Source organism: Gastrolobium bilobum, unplaced genomic scaffold (genome assembly GCF_033153095.1).
Source record: "Gastrolobium bilobum isolate Gb01-03AN ecotype WA unplaced genomic scaffold, APGP_CSIRO_Gbil_v1 utg8594, whole genome shotgun sequence".
In the NCBI taxonomy this organism is placed as follows: Eukaryota; Viridiplantae; Streptophyta; class Magnoliopsida; order Fabales; family Fabaceae; genus Gastrolobium; species Gastrolobium bilobum.
The window spans coordinates 181,531-207,068 of NW_026896380.1; the positions used below are offsets into that span (position 1 = coordinate 181,531).

Below are 25,538 nucleotides of genomic sequence, written 5' to 3' on the forward strand. Positions count from 1 at the left end.
GCCAGCAGTCGGATAGAGCTCCGAACCTTGTTAGAGGTACTGTGTCTTTTGGTGATTCATTAGTTGATGTATTTTTTGATTCCGGGGCTACGCATTCTTTTGTTGCAACCCCGATTGCTTTGGGGCTTGAGTTTCCCATCTCTGTGCTTTCTCCACCGTTGCGGGTGACTACCGCCACCGAAGAAAAGTGTGATGCTACCACTGTTCATCGCGATGTAGCATTTCAGTGGGACGACCGTGAGTTCTCGGTAGATCTGATAGGATTGCCGATGGCCAACTTGGAGATTATTCTGGGCATGGATTGGTTGTCCAGAAACTGTGCATTGATTGATTTCTGTGCAAAGCGCGTGGTGATGTCTCCGTGTGATTCCACAGCTAGTTCCTCGCCGTACATTTCAGTGCTGCAGGCTAGGAGAGCTTTGCGAGCAGGAGCATGCGGTTATGTCATGTTAGGAGGTTTAGTGAGTGGGACACAAGAGGATATCACTGGCATTCCTGTGGTGGGGGAATTCCTTGAGGTGTTTCCTGAGGAGATTCTTGAGTTTCCGCCATAGAGGGAGATAGAGTTCTCCATTGATCTGTTGCTTGGTATGGGGCCTATTTCATTAGCTCCATATCGGATGTCGCCACCGGAGTTGGCGGAGCTGAAGAAGCATATTGAGGATCTTTCAGCGAAAGATTTCATCCGACCGAGTGTGTCTCCTTGGGGAGCACTGGTCATCTTTGTGAAGAAGAAAGACGGGACAATGCGATTGTGCACCGACTACAGGCAATTGAACAAGGTGACGATCAAGAACAAGTATCCCCTTCCTCGGATTGATGATCTGTTGGATCAACTCAGGGGTGCTTGTGTGTATTCAAAGATTGATCTCCGGTCCGGATACCATCAGATTCGATTGAAGCCGGAGGATGTCCCTAAGACCGCGTTTCGTTCGAGATACGGTCATTTTGAGTATTTGGTGATCCCGTTTGGACTCACCAATGCGCCGACAGTGTTCATGGATTACACGAACATGATTTTCCAACCGTATCTGGATCAGTTTGTGATTATCTTCATTGACGACATTCTGATTTACTCCAAGACTGAGGAGGAGCATTCAGAGCATCTGAGGATTGTTCTGCAAGTGCTGAAGGAGAAAAAGTTATATGCTAAACCTTCTAAGTGTGAGTTTTGGCTCAAATCAGTCAAGTTTCTTGGGCATGTGATTTCAGCTGAAGAAGTCGTAGTGGATCCAACAAGATCGAAGTCGTGCTAGATTGGGAGAGGCCCAAGACGGTTACGGAAGTTCGGAGCTTCTTAGGTTTGGCAGGTTACTATCGGAGGTTCATCAAGGGATTCTCTACGATGGTTCTCCCTTTGACTCGCTTTACCCGAAAGAAGACTCCATTTGTGTGGACTCACGAGTGTGAGGAGTGCTTTCAGAAGTTTAAGGAGAGATTGACGACTATACCTATGTTGATCCTTCCTGATCCTGAGGTGCAGTTTGAGCTTTACTGTGATGCTTCTGGAAAGGGGTTGGGCTGTGTTTTGATGCAGTCTGGTAGAGCTGTTGCTTTTGCTTCGAGGTAGTTGAAACCTTATGAGGAGAACTACTCGACTCATGATTTGGAGCTGGCTGCGATTGTTTTTGCTCTCAAGATTTGGAGGCACTATCTGTTCGGTATGCAGTTTGCTGTGTTCAGTGACCACAAGAGCTTGAAGTATCTGTTCGATCAGAAGGAGCTGAACATGAGACAAAGAAGGTGGATGGAATATCTGAAGGACTACGACTTTGAGTTGAAGTACCATCCTGGCAAGGCCAATGTGGTAGCCGATGCTCTGAGTCGGAAATTCGTGAGTCTATCCAGTTTGACTATGAGGGACTTCGACATTATAGAGAAGTTTCGAGACCTGAAGGTGACTTCCTTGTTTGAGGGTGCACTTCTCGAGATGGAGACTGTGAGAGTCAGGAACGAGCTTATGGAGAAGATCCAAGAGGCGCAAGTGCAGAGAAAGTGCCTGGACTACGTGAAGAACAAAGACGGTGTGTCTTGGAATGAGGATGGACTTCTGTTGTTTCAGAAGCGGATTTTGATTCCTCGAGGTCCTTTGACCGAAGAGGTTATGGCAGAGGCCCATAAGGGCCAGTTTACTGTCCATCCTGGTGCTACAAAGATGTATCAAGACCTGAAGAGGAACTTCTGGTGGCCAGGAATGAAGATGGACATAGCTGTGTATGTGTCCAAGTGTTTGATTTGCCAGAAGGTGAAGATTGAACACCACAAGCCGTCTGGTAAGCTTCAACCTCTTGAGATTCCAAAATGGAAATAGGAGAGCATTTCCATGGACTTCGTTGTGGGTTTGCCGAAGACTCAGGTTGGCTGCGACTCTGTTTGGGTCATTGTGGACAGACTGACGAAGTCTGCCCATTTTCTTCCAGTGAAGGTGAGCTTCACTATAGAGCAGTTGGTCAAACTTTATGTTCGCGAGATTGTGAGGCTTCACGGGGTGCCCGAGAGTATCATTAGTGATAGGGACCCGAAATTCACATCTCATTTCTTGAAGGCGTTGCAGGGATCTTTTGGTACGCAGTTGAGACTGAGTACAGCCTATCACCCTCAAACTGATGGACAGACTGAGCGGACCATCTAGACCTTGGAGGACATGTTGCGGGCTTTCATGTTGGAGCAGAGCTCGGCATGGGATAGGTACCTTCCGTTGGTTGAGTTTCGTATAACAACAGTTTCCATGCTAGCCTGGGCATGGCACCCTACGAGGCGTTGTACGGTAGGAGGTATTGTACTCCTACCTGCTGGTCTGAGGATGGGGATCATGAGTTGTTTGGCTTGGACTTTGTCCAAGATACCACCCTACAGATCCAGATGATCAGGGAAAAGTTGAAGCAGGCGCAGAATCGCCAGAAGAGTTACTACGATGTCAAGCATCGTCCACTGGAGTTCAGTGAGGGTGAGCATGTGTTCGTGAAACTTTCACCGGTCACCGGTGTTGGACGGGCACTCGGAATAAGGAAGCTGAGCCCGCGTTATATTGGCCCATACCAGATCCTCGGTAGAGTAGGACCAGTTGCCTACCGGCTTGCCTTGCCTCCGAACTTGGCCAACATTCACGACGTGTTTCACGTGTCTCAGCTTCGCAAGTATGTAGTAGATCCTTCGCACGTGGTGCAACCGGATGATGTGGAGGTTCGGGAGAACCTAAAGACTCCTGTCGGACCACTCAAGATTCTCGATCGTGGCGAGAAGCAGCTGAGGAGCAAGATCATTCCGATGGTCAAAGTGCAATGGTCAGGAAGCACTCCTGAGGAGTGTACCTGGGAGCGAGAGGACGAGCTTCTCCGACAGTATCCCGACTTTTGAGACAGATATATTCTGATTTTGAGGACAAAATCCTAAAAAGGTGGGGTGAATGTAAGAACCCGCACCGTTAATTAAGAAACTTAATTAATTAACTATGTGAAATTGGGAAATAATTCTATAAGTGACCCTAATAATTATTATGAGGCTTAAATAAATATAGAAAGTGATTAATAATGCTAAAAGTCACTTTTTCTGACGAAAAGTGCAGATATCGGTTCTGCTACTCGATATAATGCGTACCGGTGAAGTATCCCGGAAAATTAGAATAAGTGCATGAATATTCCTAGAATAATATATAGGACTTGTAAAACAAGTTTGAAGTCAAAATAATGAGAATTAATGTCGGAACTAATACTGTCAGAGTTAAAACGCGTATCAAAAAAGTGTTGCGAAAAATTAATATAAAAATATGACAAATCCTAGAAAAATGGCTAGGTTCAGAATATGAAGTTTGAGATTAAAATAATAAGCGTAGCTATTATTGCTAATACTGTGCGATTAATCTTAAGTGGACTATATATACTTGGGCTCAAAGCCCTAGGTCAGAATTTGCATTCCTTCTACGTGAGATTCTGAACCCCTTGGCTACCACCTTCTCCTCCATTGCAAGGGTGAAGCTTTTCTCCACTTTCTAGCCCAAATTCTCACCTTTTCCCTTACTTCCTTCACCAAAGTACCTTATATGAGTGTGCTCTAGCCATGGGTGGTTGGAAGTTTACTCATTTCTGAGTTTTTGGTCACTGGTTTGGTGGGGTTAAGAGCTGCATTTCTGAGTTTGGTGTGAGGGGTCATCTTCTTGGCACTTTTGAGCTTCATGGTGCCATTTTGATAGAGAAAGGTCCAACCTTGTGGTGTATTTTCGTGCTCTTGCAAAGTCAGAATTTTTTAGCATTGTTGGAGAGCTCCAAGAGCCTTCTTTGTTGCTGAGTTTGGACCTCATTGGTATACCTTGGACTTTCCTTTAATTTTTCTTGAAAATAAGCTTGTTTATGTTATGAAATGAGATAACTTTAATCATTCAAGCTTAAGGTTGTTAATCTAAGGCTAATAAGTGTTAATGAATATCTGTTTTGGGTCAAAACCGAACCTTGGGTCATTGGGTGACATTTGTGCTTCAGATTATGCAGAAAAATTCTGCAGAAAACTGTTCTGCCCGCGTGGTAATCGATTACTTTTGGTTGGTAATCGATTACCATGTGCAGTAATCGATTACCATGCCCTTGGTAATCGATTACCACCTGTGAAAATGACCAGAAACCAGTTTTATATGTGGGTTAGTCCCCTTTTGGGCATGATGGCCTAGGAAGTTAGTATTACTGTTGGAAAACAATGATACCTTTAATTGAGGGACTTAATGCTTGATAATTATGAACTAGAAAAGATGTAATCGAATAAGGAAATATTATCATAATGAAATGAACCTTTAAAGTATGGTTATTAATGGTATTTCTGATATAAACATATTGTGATTGTGCTGTTTATGGGCCTTGAGCTTGTGCGGACTCTTGGCTTGGATAGTTAGCTTGCAAGGTAAGCTTTCGTGTTCTCGGTTTAGCCATGTTGTGGTTCAACCATACCCCATGGGGGAATGGTTTATATGCATGCTGTGTTACATGCTTTGGATATTTTGAAATGCTTTTGAGCTGGTATGTGCAATGGCTTATAATATGTATGTGTTGTTTCCACTTAGTCGATAAGCCTGAGTATGTAGTGTCATACAAGATGGTGAGCCCGTGGATGGGTGCAAGTAGCGTCTTGCATATTGTGTGGGTAATAGACGTATTCTTGCATTTCTTTGATCAATAGAATAGAATTGACACACGTGACATCATTATCTGTTGCATTGCACTATTTTGGAAATTATATTGTTAAACTGCTTTTGAACTTATACTGCACATGTAAGTGAGCTTGGGGTGGAAGATCCTTAAGGACCCCTTGTCTTACTGAGATTTCTGGTTTAGAGATCTCACCCCACGTTTGGGGGTGCTTATTTCAGGTTCAGGTAATTTGGAGGCTGATGCCTCTGGCGGCAGGAGGCCGGAGCTTAGTTGATGATTATTGTTGTTTATATGCTGACATGTTTGGATGCTGGATATATCTGCTGATGTTATGCTTTTAGCTTTATTTTATTATGATGTTGTTGTTGAGACTATGTTGGGCTTGTTGCCTTATTTGTGGAGCATGGGGTTTGTCCATGCCACTTGATGTTAGTACTTTTAGTTGGAGTTGTATAAACTGTTAGTTTGTCCGGTCTACGTGTTGTAGTTCCGTGATTAGAGACATATTTATGCTGTTTAATTAATGAGGTATTTCAGTTAGCTGTCTTTTGCAATTTACATACATGCAATGTTTTGAAAATGAATTTAAGTATTCTACTTGGTTAAGTATAATGACGTCATAATTGAAAAGAAAAAGTTATTCCGCAATTTTAATTAAGTGCAGCTTAATACGATGATATGATAACATTACCGGATATATACGGGGTGGTACAGGTTGTCCGCCACCATGAAGCACGTCTTATTCATCTCTGGTCTCAAATCCCGCATTCGACGTTCCGTTCTCACGCAACGTCCAGGTGACTGGCATGAAGCTCTTGCACTGGCCAAAATTTTTTAGGACCAACAATCCGATGACAAACCTACCCGACACTTGTTTACGAAATCCAACTCTACACCCAACACAGCCCCACATTACCCCACACCACCTTCCCCCAAACCCTTTCCACCTCTAACGATCACCAACACCCAGCATAACAAACCATTTCCAGCCATACCAATCCGTCGCCTATCACCAGCTGAAATGCAAGTTAAGCGTGACAAAGGCCTTTGTTTCAATTGTGATGAAAAATTCACCTATTGCCATAAATGTAAGGCAAAGGCTTCGTTGTTGTACTTGGAAGGCGAAGAGGAGGAGGATTCCCCTGATATCCTTGCTCCTCCTATCGAACCTGAATCCCCTGTTGACACTACTACGGATGTCCCTGAGATAAGCTTTAATGCATTATTTGGCACATACTCTTCTAAGTCATTTCATGTGACCAGAACCATCTTAAGACAGTCAGTCCAAATCCTCATTGATGGGGGGAGCACTCACAATTTCATCACTCCTCGCATTGCTAACTATCTGCATTTAACACTCTTGGCTATCTCTCCCTTTAAGGTACAAGTAGGCAATGGTGACTCTCTCACGTGTGCAGCACTATACCAATCTGTTCCGGTACTCATTCAAGGTCACCAATTTCATGTGGATTTATTTGTTTTGGAGTTACAAGGCGCTGATACAGTGTTGGGAGTCCAATGGCTAGCTACCTTGGGCCCCGTCTTAACGGATTATAATCTGATGACAATGGAATTCAACCATCAGGACACCAAAGTGGTGTTACATGGTGATCACCACATTGCTGCCAACTTGATTACAACATCTCAATTGCACAAATTAATTACACAGAATTCCTTAGAGTCTTCTTTCATGTGCCTATCAGCAGATCGGGGTTCATCTTCATATCCTTTACTTATATCGGACAGTGCCCAGCCTGTTTCGATACCTACTGATGTCCAACTACTATTGGATCAGTTTCCCACAGTTTTTGCCATTCCCAATTCATTACCTCCTGACCGCCCCACAAATCACCGTATTCCTTTACAGCCTGCTACAAAGCATGTCCAAGTACGTCCATATAGATACCCTCATTTTCAGAAAAACAAAATTGAGAAACTCGTTTCTGAAATGCTACAGACAAGAGTGATACAACCTAGTCAATCGGCTTTCAGTTCCCCAGTCTTATTAGTTAAAAAAAAAGATGGCACTTGGCGTTTCTGCGTTGATTATCGGGCTTTAAATGCAGTCACTGTGCAAGACAAATTCCCAATTCCAACAATTGATGAATTGATGGATGAGCTCTATGGTGCCACCATTTTCTCCAAATTGGACCTCCGATCCGGTTATTGCCAGATTAAGATGCACCCAGCGGATGTCCACAAAACAGCTTTCCGCACACACCAGGGTCACTATGAATTTTTGGTGATGCCTTTCGGGCTCTCTAATGCTCCGTCAACGTTTCAGGCTACCATGAATCAGGTCTTTTCTACCTTTTTACGACGTTTTGTGGTAATTTTTTTGATGATATTCTGGTGTATAGCTCATGTCTCCAGGAACACCTCAGCCATTTACAACAGGTTTTGCAGACTTTGCACGATCACTGTTTGTTTGCTAAGTTGTCCAAATGCTTATTTGTACAACCTTCAATTCAGTTCCTGGGCCATACAATTTTCGGTGCAGGGGTCAAACCGGATCCTAGCAAAACAAAAGTTGTCCTTCACTGGCCCATACCAAAATTCGCCACTCATGTTAGAGCCTTTTTAGGCCTCTCAGGCTACTATCGTTGTTTCATACGACATTATGCCTCTATTGCCGCTCCATTAACAGAACTTTTGACAAAGGATGGATTCGTCTGGTCTCCAATCGCGGAAGAAGCATTCTGTAAACTCAAAGTTTCTCTAACAGCGGCTCCTATTCTGGCACTACCGAATTTTAAGGAGCCATTTGTGGTAGAAACTGACGCGTCCGGAATTGGCGTGGGGGCAGTTTTAATTCAAAACAATCATCTTATTGCTTTCTACAGTAGGAAATTGGCACCTACTATGCGCACCAAGTCCACATATCTTCGCGAGATGTTCGCGATTACAGCTGCAGTAGCTAAATGGAGACAATACCTATTGGGGGTACCTTTCTCCATTCGCACTGATCATAAGAGTCTACACAACCTCATGAATCAAGTTGTCCAGACTCTAGAACAATAGAGTTTCCTTTCCAAGTTATTGGGCTTTGATTATACCATCACCTATAGATCCGGTAAAGCTAACGTTGTGGCTGATGCCTTATCCAGGCATCCAGAAAGGGTTTCCGACACTATGAAACCCCAATTGTCAGTTCTCAGTGGTCCAATTAGTGATTACAAATCCCTACTGTTACATGAACTACAACACAACAGTTTTTGTTCCACAATTTTACAAGATTTAGAAACAACACCGGCCAAATGGCCTAACTGAAAATGTAAAGAAGGCTTGCTGCTGTTTCGCAATCGTATATTCCTGCCAGCCATTTCTACCATTATTCCAAACTTGCTCCATGATCTCCAAAATTCGCTGCAGGGGGGTCACTCCGGCTTTCTGGGTACTCTTCACCGAATCGCTTATCACTTCACCTGGAAAGAAATGAGAAAGACAGTGCGTGAGTATGTAGCCACATGTGAGATTTGCCAAAAGATAAAACCCCCAAATCACTCCCCATTTGGGTTACTAACACCCATTAAGCCACCTACCGAAACATGGACAGACCTTAGTATGTATTTCATTACTCACCTGCCTATTTCCCATGGCTTTACATCGATTCTGGTGGTGGTGGATCGTTTTTCTAAAGGGGCTCACTTTGTGGCGTTACCTTCTCGCTACACAGCTGCCAAAATCGCCCAGGTCTTTTGGGACTCCATCGGCAAAATACATGGTCTCCCTCGTTCCATTATTTTTTATCGCGATCCTCTGTTTCTCAGCAATTTCTGGACCACGCTTTTCCACCTGCAAGGCACATCTCTCTGTTTTAGTTCTGCTTATCACCCTCAGTCGGACGGCAAAACTGAGAGGGTCAATAGGTGCATCGAGCAGTTTTTGAGGGCTTTTACCTTTGATCAACCGTCGACTTGGTCTAGGTATTTACCTTGGGCAGAATACCACCATAATACTTCCTTCCACAGCTCCACCAGTTTCACTCCTGACCAAATCACCTTCACCAGGCCACCTCCGAATCTGCTGTCTTACACACTAGGATCTTCACCCAACGATGTGGTGGATGACATCCTTTCTACCAAGGCCTACGTCCTTGCAAAAGTCAAAGAAAATCTGCTCAGAGCGCAAATCCATATGAAAAACCAAGTCGATAAAAAGAGAACAAACAAGAGTTTTACCGTCGGCGAACATGTCCTCCTTCGCTTACAACCTTATCGGCAGATCTCGTTGCACCGCCGGTCGTCGCAGAAGTTGGCTCTGAGGTTCTATGGTCCTTATGAGATCGTGGAACGTATTGGACCAATGGCATACCGTTTAAAATTGCCACCTTTGGCTCGAATCCACCCGGTATTTCATGTATCCCTACTGCGTCCGTTCAGATATGACCGGAACTATCAAATACATGATCTTCTGGCTACGTCACAGGAGAACTATTTGGCTCATTCTCCGGCTGCCATAGTGGGAGAACGCGGGATCTGGCGCAAGGGGACAAAGGTACCTCAGGTTCTGGTTCAATGGAGTGGCTTACCCCCCGAGGATAGCACATAAGAGGATAAAGAGTTGATTTTTCCCTTAGGAGAGGAGGTGACCACACAAACGACTAGGGGATCTGGGGAAGACCATACCGCTTCCCCACCACCGTTTTCAATTCCGGTTGCCATGGCTACTACTCTTGGAGGTCATCAGAGGGATTCTGAGGAGAAGGACAGGGTTGGCAACGTTTCAATTTTGAAACCAGACCCCAATGTGCCAACTAAGAGGCTTCAACAGGCTGTTGTCATTAAGACACACCTACTTCCACGTGCGACACCACACGCGTCCTTCCTGAGCGTGAGTTACAGCTGCCATTACTTCCCTCTTCTCTGATTGGACCGCCTCTCACAGCTGCCTCTCTGATTGGACCGCTTACCCACTCAGCTCCTCTCACAGGTTCAATTCAAAACCTTATCCTTGTGGACAAGGATATTTTTGAAGGGTAAGGGGATGTAACAGGCCCAATTAATATGATAACCGCACATGAGACACGAGCCCGTAAGCAGCCCAAGTACTTGCAAGATTATGAAACCACTTAAAGGCTGTAGTATAATAAATGTCTTTTGTTATTCTTTTATTATTCAGTAAGCATGTAATCAGGGTCAGGCCCAAACCGTTAAGGCCATATAAAGTAATATTGCTAATGAAATAGGGTATGAAAAGATTTCACAACTTCTCTCTCTAATTTCTTCTTCTCTCTCTACCTCTAATCTTCTCTTCTGATTCCCTTCTCAATCTATTCTGGAAATTACTGCTACAATTGATATATGGTTCCTTATTGTAATGAAGCTGTTTGTTATTCTCAGCTACTTTTTGCTTTGGGAACTTGTTCGCTGAAAAGTAACCAGTTTGAGATTAACAGTGTGTTGTGATAGTTCTTTTACTTCTGTTTCACAAGCATCCTCTAAATTCATTACATGTATTTTTGTGCTAAAGCATTGAGCACGGGAAAGGTCATGAGTTTTTCTTCTATTGTCTTCATCTTTTTTATTGTTTTATCTCCTCACTGTATCTTGTGTTATCTTCTTCCTTAAAACCAAAAACCAGAAAGCTCAAAAATAAGTGTTACTATATCATCTTATAGCATTGTTCACTAGCGGTGAAACTGGTCGGGCCGGCTTACAGGGACCTACGGCTCGGCCTACGTCAGGCTAGACCGGACTTAATATATTTTGTAAAATAAGTCAGGCTTGAGCCTTGAAAAAGCTTGTTTAATAAATAAGTCGTAGGCCCACTTTTACAAGGTCCGACCTATAAGTATACAGGCGGGCATATATTGTACTTATTTTAAATAAAATAAATAGAATAAATATGTCTTGAAGAAAAAATAAAAGATATAAATTTAATCAATTGCAATTATTTATAACTCAATTATATTCGATTATATTTTAATAGAAATCTGACTTTATTTCTTATGTAGGAGGAACCAACATCTCAACATGTTAAATTATGTATATGAATATATTAAAAGGTTTTTGGGAGAGGTTTTACTTACTACAAGTATCATGATGTGTTTGCTAGATTCATGTAATTATTTTAATTTACATAGTATGAATTTATTTGTTGTATCTGATGAAATGTATGTTATTTAGTTTGAGTATTTTGCTTTTGAAAGTAACTTAAATGCAGATTGTGATGAGTTTCGTTGTGATTCATGATTCTGTTTAGACGTTGAAATTGTAATTTTTGGTTTAGCAACAAAATTTGAGTATTTTGTGAAGTTGATTCATGGTTCTGTTTGGAACTTAAAAATTAACAGGTTAGACCAGACCATTTGTTTTTTGTAAACGGGTCAAGCTAGACTAACAGTTAGACTCGTATTAAGTTTGAGCCAGGCTAAAATGAAATTTTTTGACATAAACTTGCGCTTTTCAGGGCAAAGCTTGGTCCAGTCCAGTCCAGTTTCATCCCTATTGTTCATATTACAACAATTATTGTTCTCAAATTCTCTTGAATTGTTCCTACGCATTTTATTATTACTATTCATTTTTTTGTTGGAATTATTACTATTCATTTATTAACTGTTAATTGTCAGTTTCAATTTTTTTATAACTATTTTTATAACTTTCTCTTGGAATGATATTTTGGATTCAACTGACACATGCACTTACGTAATAATTGTTTGTTTGTTGTAGTTTTATCTCCCTTTTTACTTTAGCATGGGAGCTAACAATATTGTTTAATATTGACTACATTATAATCAAAGTAAATTTTGAGAAATATCTATCAATATAACATAAAAGTGACATTCGTGCAAATTTATTGAACTCTAGAAATGATTTATGAAAGAGCATGTGTTCAAATCTCTCAAGTTTCACCTTTGGGAGGGGTTTAAAGCCTTAATCCTGAACTCGCTTCAAATCGGATTAGTTGCGAAGCAATGAACCGATTGAAATATTTCCAAAAAAGAAATGATTTATGAAAAATAAAAACTCTTAAAACTATTTTAAGGTGTTGTTATTAAATCCATGGGGTGGTGAGTGAGTTATATTGTCAAACATCTTGGGCAAACTAAAATTTTTAAATCAAACTTGTGAAAAATCTGAAATTATTAAACCATCGTTTAAATTTATGTAGGGTTCCACTTCTGAAAAAACAAACGAAGGGTTAAAAGGACAGAAAAGTAGCAGAGGGGACTGCGTCAAACCAATATTCTTTATCTTAAGAAACATTAAAGACAGCTCCAACAGCGTGACTGACCCAAAGGTTGATAATTGATAACGTATACACAATGATGCGCACGGACACGGACACGGGACACGAGACACGACACGACATGACACGTCGACACGTTAATTCTAAAAAATGTTAAGTTTCGACACGCTGGGACACGTTTTGATATTAAATAATATTTTTAATATATATAATATTAAAAATAACGACGACAACGACACTTCTAGGCATTAAAACGCGGGCAACAATAATCTTCAGAGAGTAATAGCCCAATGCTTACCAATAGTCACTATCAAACTTCAATACTTTAATAAATAAATAAAAAACGATGCAACATTTAAAAAATAATATTTTTTAGGTTTAAGAAACAACATTTAAAAAATACAGATCTAAGATTGGAACACACAGATCAAGCGGTTGAAGAACATGAAGGAGAAATTAACCGAACAATTTCAAGGAATGGAAAATCTGAGGAAATGGAAACGGAGCTTACCTTCTGGAAATCTTGTGGAGCGACGCCAGGGAGGTAGAAGCAGAGGCCGCCGTGGATGAAAAGCAGATGCGCTATTCCTCCACTCTCTCCTCTCCGATTCTGTGAACGACGACGCCACAGGCGGTGAGGACACCATCGACGCGCTTGACGTGGTGGGGGAACAACCTCCGGTTACGACGGACGTGGAAGAAGACGATGGTTTCTGGGTATTTATTAAATATTTTTTATTTTTTTAATTGTAATTTTATTTATTTTTTTAAAAAAAATGTCAAACGTGTCCCAAACGTGTCCACATACGTTGACCACGTGTCGGATTCGGTCAAATTCGCGTGTCCCACTAGTCAACGTGTCCTAAAAAGTTGACCGCGTGTCGGACGCGTGTCCGAACGTGTCCGTGTCGGACACGCATTTTTTCCAAAAAAAGACGTGTCCGTGTTTCACAGCGTATATATGAATTCACCATTGCTGTCATCATTCAGTTCATAATACTATAATAATGTACTAAATTTTAGTATTGAATTTTTTGAAGTTTTAATTTTAGAGTTGTTAACGTATATGGATTAACCATTGTAGTTATCATTCAGTTCACGGTACCATAGTTGTTTACATATGACTTGAGTCCTTCTAATATACTAAATATTAATTTCAGATTATATAAATATATATATTTAAAGCAAGCACTTTTCTTTTCTGCAATTTTCAAAGATTCGCTTAGTATTAAAACTCACCGTGACATGTAGACATGTAGCATATTTATAATGACTCAACATATTTAAACCCAAAATAATTATATCATATCCCTCCCATAACAAGTTTCCTTGCCTCCAAGTGATTTTTTTTCCCCACTAATGCTCCCCAAAATTTTCAAAATCCTGTATATTTGTACCTAAAACTCACTTGGAGTAAGTAGATACATATCTGCAAGTCCGCAACATATTGATAGTGGTTCTTACATCTGATTATCATTTGACAATGGGCTCTATCAGTTCTAGAGCAAAGTTATCCATGCAACGGTCTTCCCCTTCCAACACAAAATTATAGGCTTAGACAACAAAGGTATCATAATCCCTTTTGTAGGGAACAACACAATATAAGGAATATCTTCTAGTATAGAAATAAATACAAGTTTTATAACGCAAGACAAGAATCCATCATGATAGCTTATGATTCTTTCCCTTTTACAACACAATATTGTAGACTCGGACAACAAAGGTATGATAATTCCTTTTGTAGGTAACAAACACATTATAAGGAAAACCTTCTTGGATAGGAATAAACAAACTTTATAATGCAAGAATCCATCACGGTAGCTTATAAGATCTACTAGTTATGCTTAAAATTAATCGTGTCTTTAATTATCTCTCTAACAAGTCAACTCCTACTATTCAATAAAATGAGAAAATTCAGATTCTTTCTCAAGAGAGTTTACCTTAAAGCATACTTTTCAGAAATGAACTGCTCATAAAAAGGAAACTATGTTATTTTGCATACGAGGCTAGAACATAATATGATGTAACAAACGTTGTTTGTAAAATGGGCAAGTCCTAGCTACTTCTCACTCCGATTACTATTACAAAGGAAAACCTGCCATATCACGATAATAAAATAAGCAACCGCACATACCCACGAGTGACCTCCGATGCAAGTCATCAAAGACATCAACTACTCTCATGTCATCACTCCACAATCACAATATCGCCCACACTAATTCTTCAGCAGAAGAGAACAATTTATAATTACATTTCAGACTCCAATTAGTACCTCAAATGTATTCAATCATTAGTATCTAGTAAGAACAGCAGGGTGCAATTGCTTTCTGCAGCAAAATAAAATAACAAAGAGGTGGAAAAATAGTAAGAATAGAATTTCGATCAATATATTTCAATTCATGTTTATTTGTGGTTTTCTTTTTTCATTTTTGGCTAGAAGATATTTATTTGTAGTTACACATTACATGTATGGCACAACAACAAAACCCCAACACTTAAATGATGTACGCTGATGAAACTGTAATACCTGAATCCAATCCACGCAGGGTCCACAACAAACTCCCAAACACCTCTTGACAAAGTTCTCAAGACATCATGAACATAATCCCCGTGCTGGGGATGCCACAGTCAATAACTGAAGTTTTGAGTTTCATATATTGCCAGAGCAGATGAGTGAGTAAAATCTGCATAAAAGATGATAATCTTAAGGGCTTTAGCGCAATCGCACAGGAGATGATCTTAGAGGAACTCCACCACTGAAACACCTCTAATCTTAGATCCTCCGCCGATAGCCAGTTGGGCTTGTCAGATTTTGAGAGCTCATGCTTGCAGTTCTTAGAAGTCTACGAAATTCTGGTAGGCTGATTTTCCCATCTTTGTCAATATCAGCTTCCTCGAGCAGAGGATCAATGGAACCTCTCAAGCCAGTATGCTGAAAAGCCAAAAAGTAATATTAGTTGCAGTAAATATGTATGTTATTTTTTTATTTTTTATTTTTACAAATATCTACAGAGCTCAAATTGCGAAGCAGATGTTCCAGCTAGGCACTTACACCCCTCCCCTCTAAAAATTGGAAAACTTTTATAAAGGATGAAAGTATCAGTAAGAATACCACAAGAGGACTGCTACAAAATTTTGAAAGAATTTTTCATAAAGAATGTTTTGGAGCTTAACAAAAGACAAGAGATCTACCATTCTAAGTTCTTCCGGAGTAATATATCCATCCTTATCTAGGTCAAATTTCTCAAAAGCAGCCTGTGACCGTTGCTGCCACTTATCAGAGTCATGTTCCTCCAATTGGTGCACATGCAATGTAGCTGCCACGAACTCAGTGAAATCCACGAGTCCATCTGTATTGCTGTCTATCTGCAAGCACACAAAAAATATATATATTATTTTCACAAGCAAAAGGCAATGTGCAGATGTCAGAGTGTCCACTGCAGAGTAAGACAAAGCAGCCACAATGGAAAAGAGTGATTTGGGGAAGCAACATATATTGTTATAAGTGAAAGAAAAAACATTAAGGTTAAAATATATTTTTGGTCCTTGCACGTAATACTCAATTTCAATTTGGTCCTTATACAAAAAAAGTTTTCAATTTAGTTCCAGGTTATCAAATCATGAATTGCCAAGTTAATTTTTTAAATGTGAATGGTGAATTGTATCGAATCATAAGATTCAGAGACACAATGGAAAATAGCTTGAAATATATCATATAAATTATGTATATTACATTTCTAGGAATTAACAGAACAACTTAACCATAAGTATAACAAAACAAAATCATAAAATATAAGTCACGACTGAGTCACATAAAGTGACTGCGTGAAGCCTATGCTTTAGAAGTATGAAAACAAATAAATGATATAACCAAATCAGAGATGCATATAGAGTGAGAAAGTGACTATGGGAAGTCTCTGTTTCAGCAGAATGACAACAAAGCACTTGAATAGCCAAATAAGATGCATAGAGTGAGTGAGTGAATAACTATATGCTATGTAGCACCGATACTGACACGGGACACGTGACACGATATGACACGATACTCCGACACGTTAATTCTAAAAAATATTAGATTTCGACACGTTAGGACACATTTTGATATTAAATAATATTTTTAATTTATGTAGTGTATATTATATTTAATATTCAATAATTTAACAAAAAAATAAAACTAAACTTATAATATTCATCAATGTTGCAAATAAACATAAGATATCCCAAACATTTATATTAAACTCAATAAAATGGTAATCGTAATCCAACAAATCTAATAGTTGGAACTAAAAACTAACGCAACGCAACCTTTGAACCTTTTTTTTTTTGAATTTCTATAATGCGTGTTGGAGTGTCGGAGAGTGTCGAGAAGTGTCGGACACGACACGTCAGGGTTTTTGAAGTATCAGTGCTTCATAGACTATATGAAGGCCTTGTTCAGAAATAATAAAATCAAGGCAATGGAATAATCAATTAGGGTGCATTCAATAGCGCTCCTTTTGTTCCTTTTTATTTAACAAGTTAAGTATATCCAACCTTTTAATTTCTCTTCTGAGAATTGATGAAAGAAAAGCCAAAAGAAATTAATAATAATAATAATAAATCATTAAATCATGTGATTCGTTCGGTGATACAAAATTGCACCTATTCATGCATATATCGCACGATTCAAAGCCATCTCCGATTTATCACATGTAACAAATTGCTCGCTAGCCAAATTGTGAGATTCTAACAACTATGATTTAGTTCCTATACGTACAATTGTTTTCAATTTAGTCCCCATCATTTGTTGCTATTATATTACCGTCTATTGTACTTATAATTAAGTAAAGTATAGGGACCAAATTGAAAATGAGTGTCGTATATAAGGACCAGAAGTATTATATTTTAGATTCCCATATATGATAATTATTTCCAATTTGGATATACTTTGCATGCCATTGAAAATGATTGCACATATAGGGATTAAATTGAACATTTGTTTTTATAAGGATCAAATTGTAAATGAGTGTCATGCATGGAGACAAAAAATATGTTTTAACCTAACATTAATCACCAAAGAAACTCCATGTCTTTCAAATTTTAGAAGTAGAATAAAGATCAAGCGTACTCACCGCTTGCAATATCTCTAGTACACGTGATTCTTTCAACTTCCAAGGAAGATCTTTAGCAAGAGCCTGCACAAAATCTTCCCTTCAGACAAAAGTGGGGAAACTACATTTAAGGGAATAATTTACTCACTAATAGACAAGTGATGTATCTAGATTTATGTTAGTCTCAGAGCTAGTAAATTAACATGCTACCTGTCTCATCTCTTCCAGGCTGATAGAACCATTTTTGTCCACATCAATTGCATCAAATTGATCTTTCAAAATACCCAACTCTTCTTCATTAAGTGTTCCAGCCAATGCCTGCAGGATAAGTACCAAAAAAGCTGGGCATCAAATAAGTGCCATGCCTTCTGACATGCAAAGGCTAGAACTAATTTGTCTTACCCTCAGAGCGAATTGTTTCAATCGACTATACTTCACAAACTGCCGCATGTTGCTCAGGACAGATATATCAATAGGAATCTCCAGTGCTTCTCCTCCTTCTCTAACCCATGGATGTGCTGGAAATATCAGAATTAATCAATACATTTCAATATTAGGGAAAAAATTTCTTACAAAAATGTTTTGTGAAGTAAAGGAAAAAAAGTACAGTTTGACTAAGGGTGTGTTTAAACTAAGCAAAGTCTATGAAATGATTATGCTACTTGAACAACACTAAACATATGCTACAGAATTATTGCATTGCATGTAGATTATTCAAGAAGGTTACGTACATCTAGTGGCACAAAGCCACAAAAATAGTTGAGATTTTGTATATCTAAAGTGTTGTTTACATAACATTTTCACTGTACAGAAACACCATTCATCATGTTCACAGAATCTGAACAGCAACCGAAAATCTATGAACAACTGCTAAATTGATTCATCAAAGCAAGCATGGGTGAACACTTAAGACAGAAAGCGGTGAGAGGTTCTAACAATAAATACAATCTTTAAAATGAGACAAATTATGAATTCTATAAATTCAATGCTTAAATTTTTAAGTGTTATACATCACACCAAAATTTCATGCAGTAACAAAAACCCAAAAGTGTTGTTATATATCAGACAGATATCACTTAAAAGGGTCAAATAACATAATGTAAGAAAAAAACTAGAGACATACATAGAGCTTGAGCAGCAGTTAATCTTGCCCGAGGATCCTTTACCAACAACTTCTTCACAAAATCTTTTGCAGCATTACTTATAGTTGGCCACGGTTTCCGGCGGAAATCAGGCTTGTTACGTAAGACCTGCATATATCAGAGCACAAATTGACATAACAACAAACAACATTAAAAAAAATTCTTCTGTAAAAACTCAAAATCAAGAGGACAACGAAAGTAAGGGTCAGAGACTTATTATGTCATTAAGAAACAAGAACAGATAACGAATCCCACATAAATTGGGAGATCAGAAGAGAACATAATAATAGTGTACCATACCTCCCTGAAGATACCATCCTCAGTCTTATCCCAAAATGGGCGTCTCCCACATAGCAATATGTATGTAATAACACCAATACTCCACACATCTGACTGAGGGCCTGACTTGCGTTTTAGCACTTCGGGTGCAACATAGTAAGCACTGCCAACAATATCATGAAACTTCTTTCCTGCAGTTTTTTTTTTTTTTTTTTACCAAAGATAGAGAGCTAGAATTGTCAAATAAAGATTGCAAGAACATGTCTGATACAAAAGAGGGAAAAAAGAAAAAAATCAATCATGAAAATAAAGATTTTTCCTCACCAGGTTTTATGAAATCTGACAAGCCAAAATCTGTAGCCTTCAAATGTGAATCTACTTTGGTTGATTTGAAAAGAAAATTCTGCATCGAAAGAATTTTTTTTTTACTATATAGCATTTAATAGCATAGATCCCATTTCACTCAAATTTGCCAGATAAACAATGGGGCTTGACTATACCTCTGGTTTCATGTCCCGGTGTACCAAGCCATTTAAATGACACTCAGCTGCAACCTTCAACATCTGCCTTACAACCACCGCCGCATCTTTTTCACTATAACGGCTGTCCTTCCTGATTAAGGCAAAGGAAGATGAAGTAAGTTCATGTACAAGAAAAAAGCACCATGCCAAACCCATAAACACAAACCCTAAAAAAAAATAAAAAAAATAAAAAAATGGAGTCATTCTTGACCCTGGTTCTGCAATTTCAACATAGAAATTCTGAAGAGATACCTAACCAAGCAAAATAGCAATCACATCCCAAAAAAAAAAGATACTTACTTAGACAATATCCGATCTAGCAGTTCTCCACCCTCGCATAATCTAAAAAGGTAAAATACAATTATATAAAAAATAAGCACATTGAAAGTAAACAAAACACAATGATTTGATAATTGAGCTACCAAAAGATATATCCAGAGCACATTTCAGTACTGTAGTGCTCAAAATCAGATGAGAATAGAAAAACAGCACAAACAAGAAACCAACATGAAAGCAACTTACTCCATAACTATGTACACATAAGAATCATCATCAAAAGCATTATAGAACTGAACCACATTCTCGTGGCCCGCAAGTGCTTTCAATATCTTAACCTCTCTCTTAACATCCTCAACAGCTACAGGGAGAACCATCTGCCACACCAAATCATAACCCATTATTGACCAAGTCAAAAACCCTCACACACACACAAAAAAAAAACTAAGAAACAAGAAAAAAAAATGAAATTTTTTTCCTTTTCGTTTATAAATCCGAAATTCAAACGAATCAGATTACCTTATTCTTCTCGAGCCTCTTAACGGCCACACGATCCCCATCGGCTTTGTCTATTCCGACATAAGTGTAACCGAATTGGCCGTGTCCTAACAACTTCCCGAGCGAGTAACGCTTATCGAAGTCCTTCTCGTAACCGAAATCGACGCGCTTCCCGTACGGCGCGTGCCTGGTACTCGCGCTGTGCGACGGCGCTCTCTGTCGTTGTTGGTGGTTGGACGGCTCCGGTTGCGGCTTCGTAGTCACTTTAGTGGCGGCCTTGGTGTTGTTGGAGCCACTGATTTTGGTGGCAGAAAAGCAAGTGCCCATGATTGAGAATGGTTAAAGGAAATGTTGAGAGATGAAGAGCATGTGCATGAGGATGAGGATAATATATAATAGTAGTAGTAGTTGTCATTCATTTGTGAAGAGAGACAGGAAGGAAGAGAAGAAGGAAGATAGAAGGAAAGAGAGAGTGAAGTGGTGGTCAAAAGAGACTTTTGAATGAGAAACAAATAAGAGTTGGCTCAAACTCAAACTCAAACTCAAACTACTCCACTTGATGTCAATTAAATAAAGAGCGAGAGGAGATCAACTCAAAGTTTAAACATTTTTTCCATATATTAATAACAAGTTTTACTAAGTTTGCATTTAACAGTTCAAAAATAACTAATAAATTAAAATTATTAGATACAAATAACTTCCATTATTAATGTTGAATATAGATACGATAGCTTTCCAACTTTAAAATTTGACATCAAATTCTAACCGTCAATCAAATTCCAACCGTCAATCAACGATTATTATTTATTGAGAATCAAACTTATTAATTAACTATTAATTTTTAATAAATAATAATCGTTAATTAATGGAAATTAATAATTAAGATTTAGTGTCAAATTTTAAAGTTAGACATCAGTATCAAAATATCTTACCTCTATTAAATATAAGCCATCGGAGTTGCGTTTAAAAATTCAAATGACTAATAAATTAAGATTATTAGATGTAAGATTTATACGGCTATAAGTTGATCATTTCCAAATAATAATCACTATAATAAATTTTACATTAAAATGGCATTTTGGTTCATATAGCTTTTACTTATTTAGGATTTAATTTTTCTATTTGTTTTTTTTTGTATGCTAATTTTTCTATTTTTTAATATTAATTTTTTTTTAATATAGGTTTCATATTTTTTTTACTTATTTATGTAAATTTTAATTTTTTTTGTATTAAAGTATTAAATTTTTTTATGGAATTTATTCGTATAGTTTTTTAGGCAATGAATATTAAAAGAATTAAAAAATAAAGTGGTTCAAAGTTAAGCCAATTCAATTAAAAAAACTAAATAAATAAAAATCGAATAATCAAACCTTTGTTTAACTACCATATACAATTTAATTAAAAAAATTAAACCTTTTAAAAATTGTAATTCGACAGTGATTGGACAGTCTTGAGTAAATTTTAGTCCATCTACGTTAAAATTAAAATATTTACAATCCTTTTTTTGATATGTTATGCGAAGTACAATTATATATTAAGAAAAATGTTTGTATTTTTAAATGACATAATTTATGTCATTTCACTCTCATAAAGAGGTGAGACCATATCTTTATATTTTTTTGTCCACTTTCTCTCCTTTTTTATCTATCTTATTTTCTCACTTAAAATGACACAACTTTACATCTTTTAGAATGATACACATTTTTTCCATATATGTTTTAGCTAAAAGAATACTAAGGTTCTCTTCTTTTATTTTTACAGAACCCACAAAAAAATAAAAAAATAAAAAGGCAAGGCATCCTTCGCAAACAAGTGAGCATTGAAACTATCGATGATTCGTAACAACATTATGAGTTAAGTTTGGCGGTAATCTATGAAGTATATAAAATAAAAAAATAGAATCCCAAATAAAAAGAAAGATTTGTAACGAAATAGTGTGAATGATTTCTTTTAATAGCGCTATCAGTTTGAGTCAATTGTAATTTAAGCTTCATATTTTGAGCGAAAAACCAATTAAAATATATTACATGCATTTTAAATACAAGTAAATCATTGTTTCACATGGGTGATCATCATTCGAGCAACCTCCTATTCACAAACTGGACAAAAGAAGAATCATTTTCTATATAAAGTCTGGAAATTTTCCTGCCGAAGTACTAGTCAACCTTATTAACATCGCCCAAATCTTCAAAGAAGAACATTTCCCACACTCAAATTACAAGCAAAGCCACAAAAATCCAATTTCCTGAGTGATCACGCTTCAAGCCACCGCAAGACGCCTTCACTTCCCTCTCCCCTATGTTTAATTCAAAACAATTATAAGAACATAATGTCCAAACCAACTATACAATGTTGATGCTGGTGGCTATCATGCATGAGCCCGAATCCAAAAGCTAGAATGTCTACTGTATATATTGGTGGATCATTGGGAGAAGTTGGAGTGTGCAAAAAAACTGATTCAGTTATCCTGTTTTTGATTTGACCTTGACTTGATTCATAAATACTTAATTTTTTTAACTGAATCTAATTACTTGATCTACTTTTATTTGGGTCAGTTTTAAACCTGACTTATTTTAATAATTGACTTATTGACTCAAAACTTAACCCATACCCATTATGTGCCAAAAAAAAAATGAAAAATCAGCCACTTTTATTCTGCATTGACATTATATGATATAAATTATTTGCTTCTACATAGGCTGTATCACCTTCTTAACTAGTATATATATTACTTAGTATGAACTTTTTAATTTTTTGTAATCACTTATTGTCAGATTAGTTAGACACTCTGTTTTTTTAGAGATTAACCTTTCTCTCGTGTTCTATCTATTTTTCTGTCAATAAAGAAATAGGTACTTATGCTAGGCATAAGCTAAATTGCATCTCATTTTGATACTTGTGCGTGCTAGATATAAGCTGAAAGTTTAGTACGTGAACCAAAATCTTTGGGTACGACATGAAATATTCTCTTTATTTTAATTTATCATCAATTTGGAGCTTTTTAGTGATCCAATAAAATCATGATAATTGCTAATTGCAAATATCAATTATGAGTTAGAATGAGCTACCCTAGTACCATGGAATAGTAATATTAGCACTTTTTTTGAAGAATTGGTATTTATTTAACAAATATCAAATTTATTATATAATTTATATATTTTAAAATAAATAAATAATTAAATTACATGAGTTTAAAAATTAAATCAACAACTATAAAAAAATTAAATAAAAAACAAGTTTTGAAACCAAGTCAAAAGCGGGTCAGGTCGAATTTGACCTGATTTTGAAACCAAGTCAGACCCACTTCAGAAACCAAGTCAGGTCAGATCTAACTCAGTTCTAAACCAGTTCAAAAAAAAATAAATTAAATCAGGTCAAACCTAACTTGGATCAAATTAAACTGGGTCGGATCAAAATACCTGACCTATAAAATCAAGTTGGGTCGGGTCAGCACAAAAACTCGACCCGACCTAACCCATGCATAGCCCTGGGCAGAAGACCATGAGTGTCATTAGTAACTTGTTGGCTATCATATGGTAGGAATTGTTACAGGATGCGTGAGTGGCGAAGTCAGCCTATTCATTGAGCCCTAACTTAATTTTGAAAATTAGCCACGATCGTGACTAAATTGGCAAACATATAAAAAGTGGTATTTTATTTAATTGTTCGAATAATATAAAATAAAAGCAATTTTTAGTTATTCACCGAATCTCTAAAATTTTGTTATTCAATAGAAAACAATTTTGTTATTCTTCTTTATCATAGCTTTATTGCGTGCAAAACAATACACAACACAAAAGCATTATCACAAATTTTGCTTTATTCTATTCATAGCTATCATAAATTTTTAGCCATGTGCATTCGTCATGATAAAAAAAACATTTGACACATTTTTTGGTGACTCAACCACTTGTATACTCATGTTAAGATCTTATACATCCTAGGTCTTCCTGTTTCTTCATTTCACTTATGTTCTTCATATAGCGTTCAAATCGAAAGAATCTACGCAATGAAATAAGTTGCTACTTTCATATAGTATGGCTAATGTGTGAGACATCTCTACTTTTTCTAGAGGGAATTCTTAAAACTATTATTGCTTAACTTTCAATTTGTCTCTTACGATCAAATGAAATAGGAATAACTCATCCTTCCTTTTTTTTTAAAATAAGGGGCACTTCTAGTTCTGTTAGTGCTTGAAATAATTTTATCTTCTCCATATTATTATCCTATATCTCTAGAGTAAATAATTTTATATGAGAAACTACTAAACTCAATCACTTGATGTTGTTACTCTTATGTATTCCATTGAGGTCTATTCTGTAGAGGTACTCAAATTGAATCAATGATCAATTTCTAAATCTTGTTGTAAACCTAATTGGTTACTTCCAATTAAATAAATCGATAGTTTGTGTTTATATTATAGCCCTAGCATGCATCAAACACAATCCTAGTCACATTATTTATAACACGTCCTTCATACTAGATGGCTTGAAATATGTTACTCTCAAATGACATTATATTTAACATTTATAAGGAGTTTTGTTTGTGAATTAAGCTCATTCCATTTTCTTCATGAAGGCCTAATTTGTGTGGTGTAACATCCTCAAACCCATTCCTTCTTGTTGCTTTGACAAACACATAACATATCAAGCAATGGTGTGACATATCTTGGCCAATGATATTTCCCAAAGAAAATCTGTAAGAACCCGCACTGTTAATTAAGGAAGTTAATTAATTAATTATGTGAAATTAGAAAATAATTCCATAATTGACCCTAATAATTATTATGAGGCTTAAATAAATATAGAAAGTGGTTAATAATGCTGAAAGTCGCTTTTCAGATGAAAAATGCAGATACCAGTTCTGCTACTCGGTATAAATGCGTATCGAAAAAGTATCCCGGAAAATTATAATAAGTGCATGATAATTCCTAGAATATTATATAGGACTAGTAAAAACAAGTTTCAAGTTAAAATAATGAGAACTGGTGCCAGAAACTGATACTGGCTATGAAAAACGCGTACCGAAAAAGTGCTGCGAAAAATAATATAAAAATATAATAAATCTTAGAAAAATGAGCAAGATCAGATTCCAAAGTTTGGGATTAAAATGCTAAGCGCAGCTATTAATGCTAATATTGCGCAATTAAAACTTAAGTGTCCTATATAAGGCCATGGCACATGATCCTAGGTCATTTTATTGACTTGCTACGTGAGATTTTTCTGAGTTGTAACCAGCCACCTTGCCAACACCTCTCCTCCACCTCTTGTGAGCCAAGTTGTCACCTTTCTTCATGAAATCTTCTCCTAAACACTTGGTGTAAGTGAGAATCATCTTTGGGAGTGGGTTGTGACCTTGTAGCTGAGTGGAGTTTCTGTTTTACGGGGGTTCATAGGGTTGTGTTCT

The 25,538-nt window shown here is 37.4% G+C and overlaps 1 protein-coding gene across 3 annotated transcripts; it reads right to left on the reverse strand.

The window, feature by feature from the left end:
- Window positions 1–14,066: 14,066 nt before the first annotated feature.
- LOC133299459 (calcium-dependent protein kinase 28-like) lies at window positions 14,067–20,621 on the reverse strand. 3 transcript variants are annotated; one of them, XR_009749929.1, is made up of 14 exons: window positions 20,154–20,621; window positions 19,881–20,011; window positions 19,659–19,700; window positions 19,338–19,449; window positions 19,162–19,240; window positions 18,859–19,028; window positions 18,540–18,666; window positions 17,819–17,934; window positions 17,627–17,734; window positions 17,438–17,500; window positions 15,519–15,692; window positions 15,092–15,258; window positions 14,854–15,010; window positions 14,067–14,653 (listed from the first exon to the last, which is right to left on the reverse strand). XR_009749929.1 is itself a non-coding variant. In XM_061498915.1 (12 exons), exons 1-12 carry the CDS (start codon window positions 20,457–20,459, stop codon window positions 15,100–15,102), a joined length of 1,587 nt encoding a protein of 528 aa, XP_061354899.1. In that variant the 5' UTR covers window positions 20,460–20,621; the 3' UTR covers window positions 14,665–15,099. The 3 variants fall into 3 exon arrangements, 1 of the variants encoding a protein (XP_061354899.1); XR_009749928.1 differs by having other exon boundaries at window positions 14,854–15,258; XM_061498915.1 differs by lacking the exon at window positions 14,067–14,653 and having other exon boundaries at window positions 14,665–15,258.
- Between the last annotated feature and the right edge of the window lie 4,917 nt (window positions 20,622–25,538).